At 46.4% G+C, this 13,323-nt stretch overlaps 1 protein-coding gene across 1 annotated transcript; it reads left to right on the top strand.

Annotated features, from left to right (window-relative positions):
* Positions 1-488: 488 nt before the first annotated feature.
* Positions 489-3,078, top strand: LOC135892598 (proteoglycan 4-like). Its single transcript, XM_065420394.1, has 2 exons — positions 489-662; positions 1,963-3,078. Exons 1-2 carry the CDS (start codon positions 489-491, stop codon positions 3,076-3,078), a joined length of 1,290 nt encoding a protein of 429 aa, XP_065276466.1.
* Positions 3,079-13,323: the final 10,245 nt, after the last annotated feature.

Genomic DNA, 13,323 nt, shown 5'->3' on the forward strand with positions numbered 1-13,323 from the left:
CCAACTGTCAGTCTCTCCATCTCTCCATCTATCCCTCTAACTATCCATCCATCTCACCAACTGTCTATCCATCCATCTATCCCTCCAACTATCCTTCCATTTCACCAACTGTCTATCCATCCATCTATCCTTCCATCTCACCAACTGTCTATCTACCCCTCTTTCCAGCCATCCATTGATCTGTCTAGCTCTCCAGCCACCAGTCCAGGCATCTATCCATCTGTCTCTCCAGCCATGCATCCATGGGGCTGTCCATCTATCTAGCTCTCCATACGCTCAGCTAGGCATTATCTCTTTGTCTACTCATCCAGGCATCCATCTCTCCACCTACCCATCTTTTTGACTGTGCACTTGTCCATCTGTTTAGCCACTTTGTCATTTCCATCCTGCACATCCACATGGGCTCTGAGATTACACCTGAGTTTAGTGTCACTGGGGGGAAAAAACGTCTGTTCCTGTCTTCCAGGCTCACTCGAACGTGTAGGGAGATGACTCAGCTGCTAAGCAATATCAAAGGCATTATCAATGCTTTCTACGTGTTAACAAAGAAGGATGGCGCCTGCCCCACGCTGAGCAAGGGGGAGCTGAGGCAGCTCATCCGCCAGGAGTTTGCTGATGTGACCGTGGTGAGCACTGCCAAGACACCTGTGCTAGTTACTAGGGTCAGGAGTGAGGAGGGGGAAGGTCTATGCAATGAGTGTCTCTTCTAGGATGCACTTGTTCTTGTTTGGTAACCGATATAAGAGACTGCACAAGAGTCTGTTCTCCGGTTTGTGTCGTAATGTAACACTTTGACTGAGCTGGTAAAGAAGGGACATTTCAAGCTGCCCTGAATCTATTTTAAAATAAAATAACTATTTTGACCGTTCTGACATATGATGACATGCCTTCTTACGCACAACGGCTGCTGACATGTCCTGAAGGAATGTACAAATCATAAAAACAATGTGAAAAAGGAAAAAATAGATCATAAATTTCAAACTGAAAATTTCACTCGGAAACAGAATTTTCGGAAGGGATTTTTTTCTCAGAATTTCCCTTTCCTGTGTGACGAGGATTCCGCTAATGCGAACTAGGAACGGTTTCGCTCGCGCCCGCAGCATCCATGCAGGGGAGGTACAGCGCAGCGCTTGGATTTGCTCGGCAGGTCACACCTCCATGGTCCAAACTGTAGGGCAGTGTGGACAGGCGCACAGGGAAACCCAGGAAACTTGGCCAGGGTTATCAGAGGAAGTCTGTGGCGAGGAACTGAGCCCAGGTCTTCCAAGTGCTAACCGCCAAGCCATCCTTCCTCTCTGCTGGGGACGGTCATCCTTCCTCTCTTTCTTAGGGTGCAGCACCGATCCCACCAATACCAACTGCAACACCGGGGGGCGTAAAGCCAAACACCGTACTTATCTCTATACAACTGTGAATGAGCTGGGAACACATAGGATTCAATTGACTCAGGGCTACAATAGGATTTCACTGGGGCTGGCCCTCTGCACAGGGGGCATTTCACCCTGAGATGATGCAGAGGCACTACACGTGTAGCTACATGCCGCAGCAAAAGGCTCCGGCAGCGGGGAGCTGCCAGCGTCTTTCTCCACTGCGTCCCCACCTCCGGAGCCTTTCACTGCAGGGGCAAAGGCCACAGCGCGGCGGGGTGGGGGGCAGCAGGACACTATGCTAGAAATAGCAATGGAGACGTGGGAGGCACAGCTTGGGCGTGGAGAGAGCGGTGGGGGTTCAGAGGTTTAGGGCACTCTATTCTACTTGCCTACGCCAGGCCTCACAGGCTACACGGCTCTTTATACCCATGTTAGCCGGGTGCAGTGCCTGCAATCTACACCCCGCCATAAGTGTAGGCACACCCGGGGATTACAGCCAAGCTGGCTTGTTGTTTCTAACTGGAGAATATATGACGGGTTAATGGGCTTTGGTCTGGGTTTTGTTTCCTTGCAGGTCCCCCAGGGTCTCCAGACCATAGACAAGCTGCTGCAGCTGCTGGACACTGACAGTGATGGCAGACTTGACTTCAACGGGTTTCTCGTCCTGGTCTTCCAAGTGGCCAAGGCTTGTTACGGGGAAGTAAGCCAGGGTCAGCGACCAGGCCACGGTGGAAGCTCAGCGTCCCAGGGAGAAGCAAACTGTGGGGAGCAGGACCCGAGCCCACGTCAGGCCCCTGAGCCTCAAACACCAGAGCGGGACCCGAGCCCCCATCAGGCACCGGAGCCCCAGATACTGGAGCAGGAACCGAGCCCCCATCAGGCCCCCGAGCCTCAAACACCAGAGTGGGACCCGAGCCCCCATCAGGCCCCGGAGCCTCAAACACCAGAGCGGGACCCAAGCCCCCATCAGGCCCCGGAGCCTCAAACACCAGAGCGGGACCCAAGCCCCCATCAAGTGCTGGAACCCCAGACACCAGAGCAGGACTCGAGTCCCCATCAGGCCCCAGAGCCCCAGAAACTGGAGCAGGACCCGAGCCCCCGTCAGTCCCCCGAGCCTCAAACACCAGAGCAGGATTCGAGTCCCTGTCAGGCCCCAGAGGCCCAGATACCAGAGCAGGACCTAAGTTCCCATCAGGCCCCTGAGCCTCAAACACCAGAGCGGGACCCGAGGCCCCGTCAGGCCCCCGAGCCTCAAACACCAGAGCAGGACCCGAGGCCCCGTCAGGCCCCAGAGCCTCAAATACCAGAGCAGGATTCGAGCCCCCATCAGGTCCCTGAGCCCCAGACACCAGAGCGGGACCCAAGCCTCCATCAAGGGCTGGAACCCCAGACACCAGAGTGGGACTCGAGTCCCAATCAGGCCCCAGAGCCCCAGACACCAGAGCGGGCCCCAAGCCTCCATCAAGGGCTGGAACCCCAGACACCAGAGCGGGACTCGAGTCCCAATCAGGCCCCAGAGGCCCAGACACCAGAGCAGGACCCGAGCCATAGCGAGACACAACTTCCACCGACACAGCAGCAAAACCAAGGTGCTCAGGACCCAATAGAACCTGCTGCAGGACAAGCCTCTAAATCCTCTCAGTGCCTGTACTCCTGGCATTCTCAGAAACCACGACCCTTCCCTCACTGGTGGCCACCAAAGAAGTAAGGGCCAAAATGGCTCCTTGTGTAACTGAGGCAGAAAATGCAATACAAATCCAAGTAACCCTTGTGCGCACTTACTTCTGGTGACCGGGGCATGGTCTTCCTCCTCACAGCCTCTTTGCTATGGCTCCAAACCTCTCCTGCAATGCTTTCCTGCTACTGTCTATAAAATACATTAGGGGACAAGCTCTCAGCTGGTGTAGCACCCAGGCTTGTCCCCTAATGTATTGGGATTGGATTTGACTGGCGGGAGCAGATGCTTTCATAGATGCATAGAGATTCCAAAGCCAGACGGGACCATTGTGATCAACTAGGCTGAATCCCTGTGTAATGCGGGTCAGAGAACGCCCCCAAAATAATCCCCCGAGCAGATCTTTTACAAAAACATCCCATCTTGATTTAAAAACTGTCAGCGATGGAGAATCCACTACAACCCTTGGTCGATTGTTCTAACAGTTAATTACTCTCACTGTTCAAAACGTACCGGTACGTCTTATTTTCAGACTGAATTTATCTCGCTTTTGAATTCCAGCCATTGGATCGTATTAGACCTTCCTCTGTTAGACTGAAGAGCCCTTTATTAAGTATTTGTTCCCCATGTTGGTACTTGTAGAGTGCGACCAAATCACCCCTTGACCGTCTCTTTGTTAAGCTAAATAAATTGAGCTCCTTGAGTCTGTCACTCTCACGGCTCTTCTCTGAACCCTCTCCAATTTATCAACATCCTTCTTGAACTGTGGACACCAGAACTGGACACAGGATCCCAGCTATGCTTGCACCAGTGCCAAATACTGAACCCCCCCAATCTTTTTCAGAGTCACTGCTCCCCGTGATAGAGTCCCCCACCCTGTAAGTATGGCCAGCAGCCTTTGTTCCTAGATATATACATTGACATTTAGCCATTTTAACATGTATGTTGTTTGCTTGCAATCAGTTTACTAAGCGTTCCAAATTGCTCTGAACCAGTGACCGCTCCTCTTTGTTATTTACCATTCCCTCGGTTTTCAAGCCCAGGGAGTTACGCCTTCTGTCTCATACTGGCTCTTGAAAGCGATGAGCTGCGATAGTTGGGTACGAGTGTATGAGGCAGGAAACAGAAATTTTCTTTAATGAAGCAAAACTCAAGTCGGGGAGAATTTGGCTCGAGTAGAGAGCAGGAAATTGGGCAAGGAGAATTTTGAAAGCACAGTGGTGGTTTGTCAAGGTCAGGAAAGCAAAACATTGCAACATGAGAGCACTTTATCTGGCAAGGCCCAAGCTGATATTAGCCCAGACCCTCAGTTGATGCCTGATTTGAATGATGCTTTGCTGATTTAACCCAGCTGAGAATCTGGCTCTCAATCTGCTTTGGGAATGGGTTCTTCTATGGGATAATGATGGAGTCGTTAGGTAAAACGGACCCCTAAGCCAGGGGCACATACAAGACCCAGGCACCATTTATGTCGCACAGGAGTGAATTTCACCTTGCGTGATTTATTTGAGCCTGGAGCTGGGGCAAGGAATGATTATTTCTGAAGTGAAATTTAAGCCCGGGCAGCATCAATTCCTTCTGCATTATCTACCACATGGTTCTGTCCATTCGCATCTCCGGATCAGAACCAGAACCCCCCACATTCACTGTGACACTTAGCTGGGTGCTGCGCTTGGACGTGAGGCTGAGTTTGCATGAACCGGTCTGTACAATATGCTGCTAACCCTCCACTGCTTGGGACCTAGTGGGCCTGGTTCTCCTCTCACTCACACGGATTTTACGGGGACTGGAGTCAGCTCTCACTTATGCCAGGGCAAGTGACAGGAAAACCTGGTCTAGTCAGTGCCACACTGGGGTTTGCTGCTACACATTTTTGACCCTCTGACTTCTGACAGCCAATATAACTTGAGGTTCCTTCCATGTCTGCTGGGCTCCTGTTAGGACGATAGTCACCCCGGGCAGAGCGTGAGCACAAAGTGTGTACACCACTTATGTTCTGCTTAAACCCTGAGAGTGAAATCCTGGCCCCTTTGAAGTCAATCACATTGACATCAAGGTGGACGCAGTCACATTTAAAGGACTCACAGGGATGAATTTTATCCAGTAACACAATGGCTCTCATTTATAATTTCTAATGTCTTGTCTAAATGATGGCTTCTCGCTCCTCTCTGGCCCTTAGCTTTGCACTGCTGCTCTGGACTGTTTGCATGCTGCGGGTAGCTGATGAATATTCTGGATAGATTCTTTCACCCTCCCCCTTCCCTCAGTTGTATATGTAAGTGAGGCAATAAAACTGAATGCAACAGCCCAGTGTGCAGTGTAGTGGTGTCTTGCTCCTCACGTGTTCGCTGTCTTTTCAGTGCTTCGGGTCACCATGTTGTCTCCTTGCTCTGTGAGACACTGAGACATTTTCCAGGGGGTTTGCCCACCACCAGTCCCCTATCAAACCCAAAACAGGCTGACAAACACCTCCCCAGTTACAGTATAAATGGACAAAGTAGCTGAACTCCCAGAAAGAGTCTGGAAAAGGAGCCCACATTAATAACCCAGCCGATGCACATTTGAAAGAGGGTGCTCCAGTCCCCTCCCCCCCAACTTATTTGCAAACAGCAGGAAACAGGGAGACAGCCCAGTGCATTTGCTGCAACCCTGTTCATTCATGGGCAGCCCTGATATTGTTCTTCTGCCAACCAACCCCGTGTGCAAGCAGGAGCCTTCCCCAACACAACCTGCTCTGCAAACACAGACCGCACATTATGCAACGTCCAAACTCGCCCATCTCCCTGTCCCTGGGTTCTAGACGTCGACATAAAATCCATCTCCAGCCTGCTCCCCAGACCAGGTTGCTCTTAGGGCTCTTCTCTCTGGGCAGTTAACACATTTTGGAAGAGGTTCCATAAGAACATAACATAAGAACATAAGAACGGCCGTACCGGGTCAGACCAAAGGTCCATCTAGCCCAGTATCCTGTCTGGCGACAGTGGCCAGTGCCAGGTACCCCAGAGGGAATGAACAGAACAGGGAATCATCAAGTGATCCATCCCCTGTCGCCCATTCCCAGCTTCTGGCAAACAGTTCAAGGTACAATTCAAGGTGAAGTGCTCGTTAACATCTCTGTAGTCACAGGACACAAAAGGGAGGTTAGTGGGTTACAGATTGTTGCAATAAGCCACAAGTCCAGTATCTTTATTAACTCCATGAATTTTAGTGTCTAGCAAAGTTATGAATTTAAGCTCCCTGGCTGAAATTCTTGTTTAGCATGTAGAGGCCTTTTAAGAATCTAACGTAACAAAAACAACACTCCCCCATGAGCAGGCGCCATCTCCTATTGTTTTCTATTGTCTTTTCACTCCCTGCCCCCTCCCCATCTGTTTTCATTGTTTATCATGTTTTTTGCCTGACATCAATACAGATTTTTGGCAAGGATCTTGACTTCTATGTCTTTGGACCACTCTGCACTCCTATTGTTATATCGAAATAACAAAGACAGTGTCTCTTGTGCAAGCGACCCCTCCTTGTTAGATACCTCCTGTCTTAAGGGACCAGTCCAAAGCATCCCCAGGCGTATCAGACACAAGTCTATTCCACCTCCTCCAAGGAACAGATCTTTGTCAGTATCTTGGGTGATCCCTTAAGTAGGTTTCACAAAAATAAATTTACAAATACCTTTCCTCCCTGGCAAGCCTTTTATTGGTCAGGTGGATTTGAATGAAACAATCTCCTGTATGATTCGGTCCTAGGGTTATACAAAGTGATCTAGCGCCGATCACAAAATTGCACAATACACATGTGCCACCCAGTGGTGATTGGATTTAATGACAGAGGACAAGCTGTGAAATGACCACAGTGGTTAACATGGGGAAGGTCAGAACATGAACTTATATTGCCCATCATGCCAGCAGGAACAAAATAAAAACAAAATTCGCCTGCAGTTCAGACATCCATCATTCTTTGCCAGGGTCGTTGCATGTGAAAATGCAGAAAAGTTGTAAATAAACCCTGAGTCGGACAGAAAAATATTCTGGGTTTTCTATGTTGTGGGCAAAGAATATAAGTAGAAGTCAGCGGAGTCAGAATGTCCTGTATGCAGCTGAATTAGTCTCTTCCCTCATCTTTACTAATTACAGCCCTTACTCCTAATAATGACGCCTTAGCCATCCAAAGTGTTCTATTTGGGTCATATTTTTAAAATGAGAACATTATCATGTGAGCCTGGACAGCGCGGAAAGAGAAACACCCAGTGCAGGGCCTGGATTTCCCCTGATTTAGCACACTGTGAAATAACCTGCCTCTTTATTGTGCCCTATAATGAATGACAAATAATCCTTCATCTCCGGTGTCCCTGATCACATCCAGCTGTTTCGACAGGGTCATAAAACCTTGCAAAACAAATGTAAGTGTTCCACTGCAGCTTGTACAACTGGAGCCCACACTGAGGGGACGGGTGTGGCTGTGCTCCTCCCCAGAAGCAGTCACCTGAGGAATTCTGAATAACTCGGCCGTAGAGGCACCAGCAGCCATGATGGGCTGCACGGCAGAGTGGCAGAAGTGATACCCTTTGAAGTGCAGTAGCGTGTATTCACCCAACCTGACCTTGGTTCACTGACCTGTGCAGAATTGGGGAGCAGGGGGTGGAGGGCGCTGCTATCCAGTCTGGGATATCCAGTGCTGTTGTCAGAGCTAGACAGCCCTGCTCCTTGCAGACTAGAAGCAAAAGAGTCAAGATTGTATCTGGCCCTTGGCAGCTACTCAACCAAGCCGAGGGATTATTTGGTCCTTTGCACCAGGGCAAAACCAGAAACAATCTCACCCTTAAATATCAAAAGTCCATCTGATGAAAATTCTCCTTCTTCTTTTCTATAGCCCCTGTCAGATCCCCAATACCAGATCCCTCAAAAGAGGCAGAAGCATCTCTAGATAAAGGCAGGTGGCCATTCCAGCACAGCAAGGAGTAACATTTCCAAAGGCACTGACATGACTTAGAAGTATTCTGAAGCACCAAAATACCTTTGAGAATCTGGCCTTTAGGTCCCGAGGGGTATTTTCAAAGGTGTGTGATTTCAGTGGGGATTAGGTGCCTAACCTGCTTAGGCACTTTTGAAAATACTCTTCAGTGCCTATCTGCATCTTCAGGCACCCAAATAGCTTTGAAAATCTGTCCCTAAGTCACTTTTGAAAATGGGATGCAGGCTCCTTAGTCATTTTGCTGCTTTTAAAAATTTCCCCCAAGGTGCTTTCAGCTCCTGAGAGATCTCGCTGTGAGCAACCAGCTGAGAGCGAAGAGCAGAGAAGGTACATCTTTGAAATCTGTTGACTATTTGCTAATCCAGTGAGTTCTTCCAGAGTTCATCAGAGTTGACAGCAACAGGGCGCTGTGCTGTAACAGAGAAGCAATGTAGCCTAGTTACCCAGGAGGTTCTGAGCTCTAACCCCAACTAAACTAAACACTGACTCTCAGAGGCAAGGCACTTGCAACCAGACTTCCAAATGTCGCCTCTAATTTTGGATGTCTCACTGTTGGGTGCCCAACTTGAGACAGCTTGGGTCAGATTTTCACCCAAGGTAGTGTGCTCTCCTGAAAATCTAGCCTCTTGCATCTCGAGTCGAGCACTCCAAAACTGAGGCCAGCCAAAATCAGTGGCCGCTTCTGAAAACGTCCACCTGAACCGTGCCGTGCCTTAATGCAAATGATGGATAACGATGCTGCCATTCAAAAGGCATTTGTGAGGGTTAATGAGCTAACTTATGTAGCGCAGTCTTGAAAAGGTAAAGTTCTGTACACTGTAACTACACAGCGCTGAGAATTATCCTTATACTGTGGTGACTGCCCTGAACTTTGTAAGAAAGAAAGATTACTTCACTATGCATTAAACAAATCATGTCTTTCAGTGGGTTGCAATGCAAGGTGGGACTGGTCACCCTAACAGGACTTGGTTGGCTGTATTCTTTTGCCCTCCCATAGGTGGGATTATAAACTCTGTTATGCAAGACTGAATCTACGTGCTCTGACTCCTCTATAATATTCTCATTTTAATAACAACACCAATCTACCATAAAATTACTGTTCTTCAAGGGTATCATTACCCTACGGGTGGGGTATAATTTGCACCTGTATAATTTTATCTTAAAAGACAGGTTAAAAATGAAGAATCATAAATAATAACCCTTTACATTTATGTACCTGAGTATCTCCAAGGGCTTTACAAACACTAATTTCTTAAGCCTCAGAACACCCAGTTAGCTCAGTATTATCTCAGAGGGGAGCCAACTCCAGGACGCGCCCAGGTCACAAATCAAATTAGTGACAGAGCTAGAAATGGAACGGAGGAGTCCTGGCTCCTAGACCCTACGCTTCCTCTCAAAGCAGAGAGATCCTGGTTATGACAATATTATGGACAGCATGGCTAGCGAATGCCAAATTCTCACTGACTTCCAAAGGAGTTCAGGGATGAACAAAGACACAGATTTGGGCCCTATTCTAGTCTGGTCTGTTCTTGTTGTTCTAATGTAAAAAATTCAAAAGAATCCAAAAATAATCACAGAAAAATCTGCCTTAAACTAGCAGCTGAGGATCAAGCATAAATCACTCACCTTGCTGAGGTGTATTTTTTGTTAAATTAAAAATCAAACAAAATTAAACTGAAAGTAGCATATGGATGAAAGTTAAATTGGGGGAAAATGGACTAAATGGACATTTTCTAACAAAATTTTATTTTTGTCAAAATTTGTCAGGGTTTTTTTTTTTTGTTTAAACCAAAACTGGGGTGGGGGAGGGATTGGTTTTCAACAACCAAAAACCATTTTGTTTTTGTGGTTCTTGTTTGATTTTCTTTTTTCAACAAAAACCTGAAAAGTTGTATGAAAAATACCAATACTTTCATTTTCTTTGAACTTTTTGCACCAAATACTAGCTCTAATAAGGACACATTAAAGTGGTTACTTAATACAAACGGTAGATTGCTAGAGGTGGACTCTTTAGTGAAGATTTCCCTCTATTTTATTGCTTCCATAATGAGTTTTTAAAACTCTTCTCATGGATTTTGAAGTTCATCTTAGCCCTGGATTCAATCATCCATTCCCCAATATTAGAATGGTATTTTATGATGCTGTTAATTAATTTAATCTACCTTTTTCCTCTCTACTAATGAAAATCTACAGGTAATGGTACCTGTTAATTGATATGTGGAACTGATTGATTTTATTTCTTCACATTTTTAAATCTGTCACTTCTTATATTAGAGAGACAAGGTGGGTAAGGTAATATGTTTTATAGGACCAACTTCTGTTGGTGAGAGACAGAGCTCATACCCTTTGATCACTAGTATATGACTAAAGGTCATTAAAGGTGGTTATATGCCAAGGTGATGGGCATGCTAGATATTGCAGATAGAGGAAGAAAAATTAGGATCAAAATAGTTTGTTATGGTTTCTAAAGCACCAGTCTTCAAACTCTGGGCACAAATGAAATTAACACAATCATACGTCTGATCCCATTGTTGTAAATGTCAGCCAGAGGTTTAGGATCATTACTGGTTTTGATTGTTATAGATGATTTTCCAAATACTTCAGTGATCCCCATACACCCAAATGCCTTTCACTATGTTACAGACTCAGAAGCAAAAGCAAAAGCAAAAGACGATCATCTTAAATCGATTGCAGCCAGACAACTTCTAAGAAGAGGATGCTGCCCTACTAAATAATTGAGAAAATATGGTGCTTGACTAGAAACAGGAATAAAGAAGGATGACACACAGGCACAAGAGCCAGGCGAAATATTTTGTCCAAAACTTTTTTTGGCAAAAAATGTAGAATTGGCAACACTGAAATATTTTGCAAATTCTTGTCACTTTCAACATATTGTTCTGGTAGGAAAAAAACCAACAGAACAAATCTGAATGTTTCGGGGGGTTTATTCAAAATAACTTTTCCTTTCCAAATTTCTTTCAGGTTTTTGTAATTTAAACATTTCATTTCATTCAAACAGTTAACCATTTCATTTTGAACTGTTTTGTGTGACTCAGAACTATGGGGGGGTTTTTTACTTTTCGGTTCACTAAAAACTTCAAAATAAAAATTGGTTTTGGTTCAACCCAAAATATTTTTTTTTTCAGAATGGCCAGTGAACTGAGAAATCTGCTATTCACCTCGTCCGAACGGGCCCTGTTTCTGATCTCATGTCTCCTGGATTCACCCTGCTGTAACTTCGGTGACTTTGGTAGAGTTACCTCTAGTTTGCACTAGGGTAGGGGAGAGGAGAAGCCTCATTATATTACATGGGTTTGACACTTCTAAAAAATAAACTCAGGGCTGAAATCTCTCAGTTACACTCTTTGGGTTTCAATGGAACTGTTCAGGTGAGAGCTAGAGCAGGAAATGACCCTCTGAGTTCAAGTACTTGGGCCAACATCTCTACCGATGTAAACTTGCACAGATCCATTGAGCCGTGTCAGTTTATACCGGCAGAGAATTTAGCCCATAATGTCTAATGAATTAGGACCTCATTCTGCAAACGCTTACTACCAAGAGTAGTACTTGCTGTTTTGTGTATCTATAGGGCCAAGTATTGTGCTCATCCCTGGAGTATTGACTCCAGCGCCTAGGTGCTATGGGACTACACTTGGATATGTCTACACTGCAGTTGGAGGTTTGATTGCAGCATGCGTAGACCTACATCCGAGCTAGGGCACCAATAGCAGTCAAGCCATGCCAGCATGAACTTCAGCACGGGTTAGCTGCCAGAGTAAGTCTCCTGGGTCCTGAGCCCACGCTGAAACCCATGTGACGGTGCTTCACTGCTACTGCACTAGCTAGATTAAAGCTAGCGTGGGGACATCTACATTGGCTGCAGTCACACCTCTGACTGCAGTGGAGCCAGACCCATGTGAATAAGCACCAATCTCTGCCGTTTTTGCAATATCGGGCCCACGCTGTAGACAAACAGTTCTATTACAGTCCCGGTTCTGATCTCAACTAACTCCATCAACGTCAATCCTTATTTCAAAACCCCCCACGCTTGCAATGCGGAGCAGAATTTCATCCTGTGTTAGGAACGGCTGCCTTTTCTGCCTCGGTAACATTATACAGAAAATCCTTTGTTCCACCGATCCTCGCCTACCAAGTCTGGCTGCTTGAAATGCATTCTTCATTATAAAAAAATGTAAAATACAGCCCTCCTGTAAAATGACCTTGCAATTCAGATTAGGTGGGACCCACCGGCACTAGAATTGTCACATAGCAGCTGCTATTTCTGGGCTAAAATGATAGGTGAAGGGGATAATGAGTCAAACAACCTATCTGAGGACATAAAGGTGCAGCTGGGCTTGACTAAAGATGAATCAGGGCTCTCTACAGAGAAGGCACCTCCTTTCTTTAGCACAATTAGGAACCCTATAAAAGAACTCAGCCCCTCAGTGTTCTCCCAACGGCTTCACTGAACCTCAAGTGTTCCCGTTAGCGAGTTGGGTAAGTTGGAATTTACAACCATCTCGTTCCTTGCACAGAGAGCGACTGTTATGGGGATGGGATTATGTCTGGGGGATACTGCCAGTCTTGCGGGATAATTTGCAGCGTGTTGTCTGGGAGCCTATAGAGCTAACCTCTAGTGAAAGGCTGGTTGATTTGTTTGACAGAGATTTGCAGATTTTTCAGGCACTGCAGAAAAGGCCATGGGGGGTCTAATAGATCACAAATTGAACATGAGTCAACAAAGCAATGCTGTTGTGAAAAAGGCGAATGTCACAGAATCATAGAATCATTGGACTGGAAGGGACCTCGAGAGGTCATCTAGTCCAGTCCCCTGCACTTATGGCAGGTCTAAGTATTATCTAGACCATCCATCCATTCTGGGATGTGTTAGCAGGAGTGTTGTAGGTAAGACACGGGAGATCATTGTCCCCTTTCTACTCGGCACTGGTGAGGTCTCAGCTGGAGTCTTGTGTCCATTTTGGGCACTGCTCTTTAAGAAAAATGTGGACAAATTGGAGAGACACCAGAGGAGAGCAGCAACAATGGTAAGAAGTTAAGAAAACATGACCTACAAGGAGAGGTTGAAAGAACTGGGCATGTTTAATCCAGAGAAGAGAAGATTGAGGGGGAGACCTGATAACAGTTTTAAAATATGTAAAATGTTAGTTCTAAAGAGGACGGGCTCATTTGTTCTCCATGTCCACTGCGGACAGGGCAAGAAGTAATGGGCTTAATCTGCAAGAGAGATTTATGTTAGATGTTAGGGAAAAGCTTTCTAACGATAAGGATAATTAAGCACTGGAACAAGTTCCT

The sequence above is a fragment of the Emys orbicularis genome, chromosome 20 (assembly GCF_028017835.1).
Source record: "Emys orbicularis isolate rEmyOrb1 chromosome 20, rEmyOrb1.hap1, whole genome shotgun sequence".
Classification (NCBI taxonomy): Eukaryota; Metazoa; Chordata; order Testudines; family Emydidae; genus Emys; species Emys orbicularis.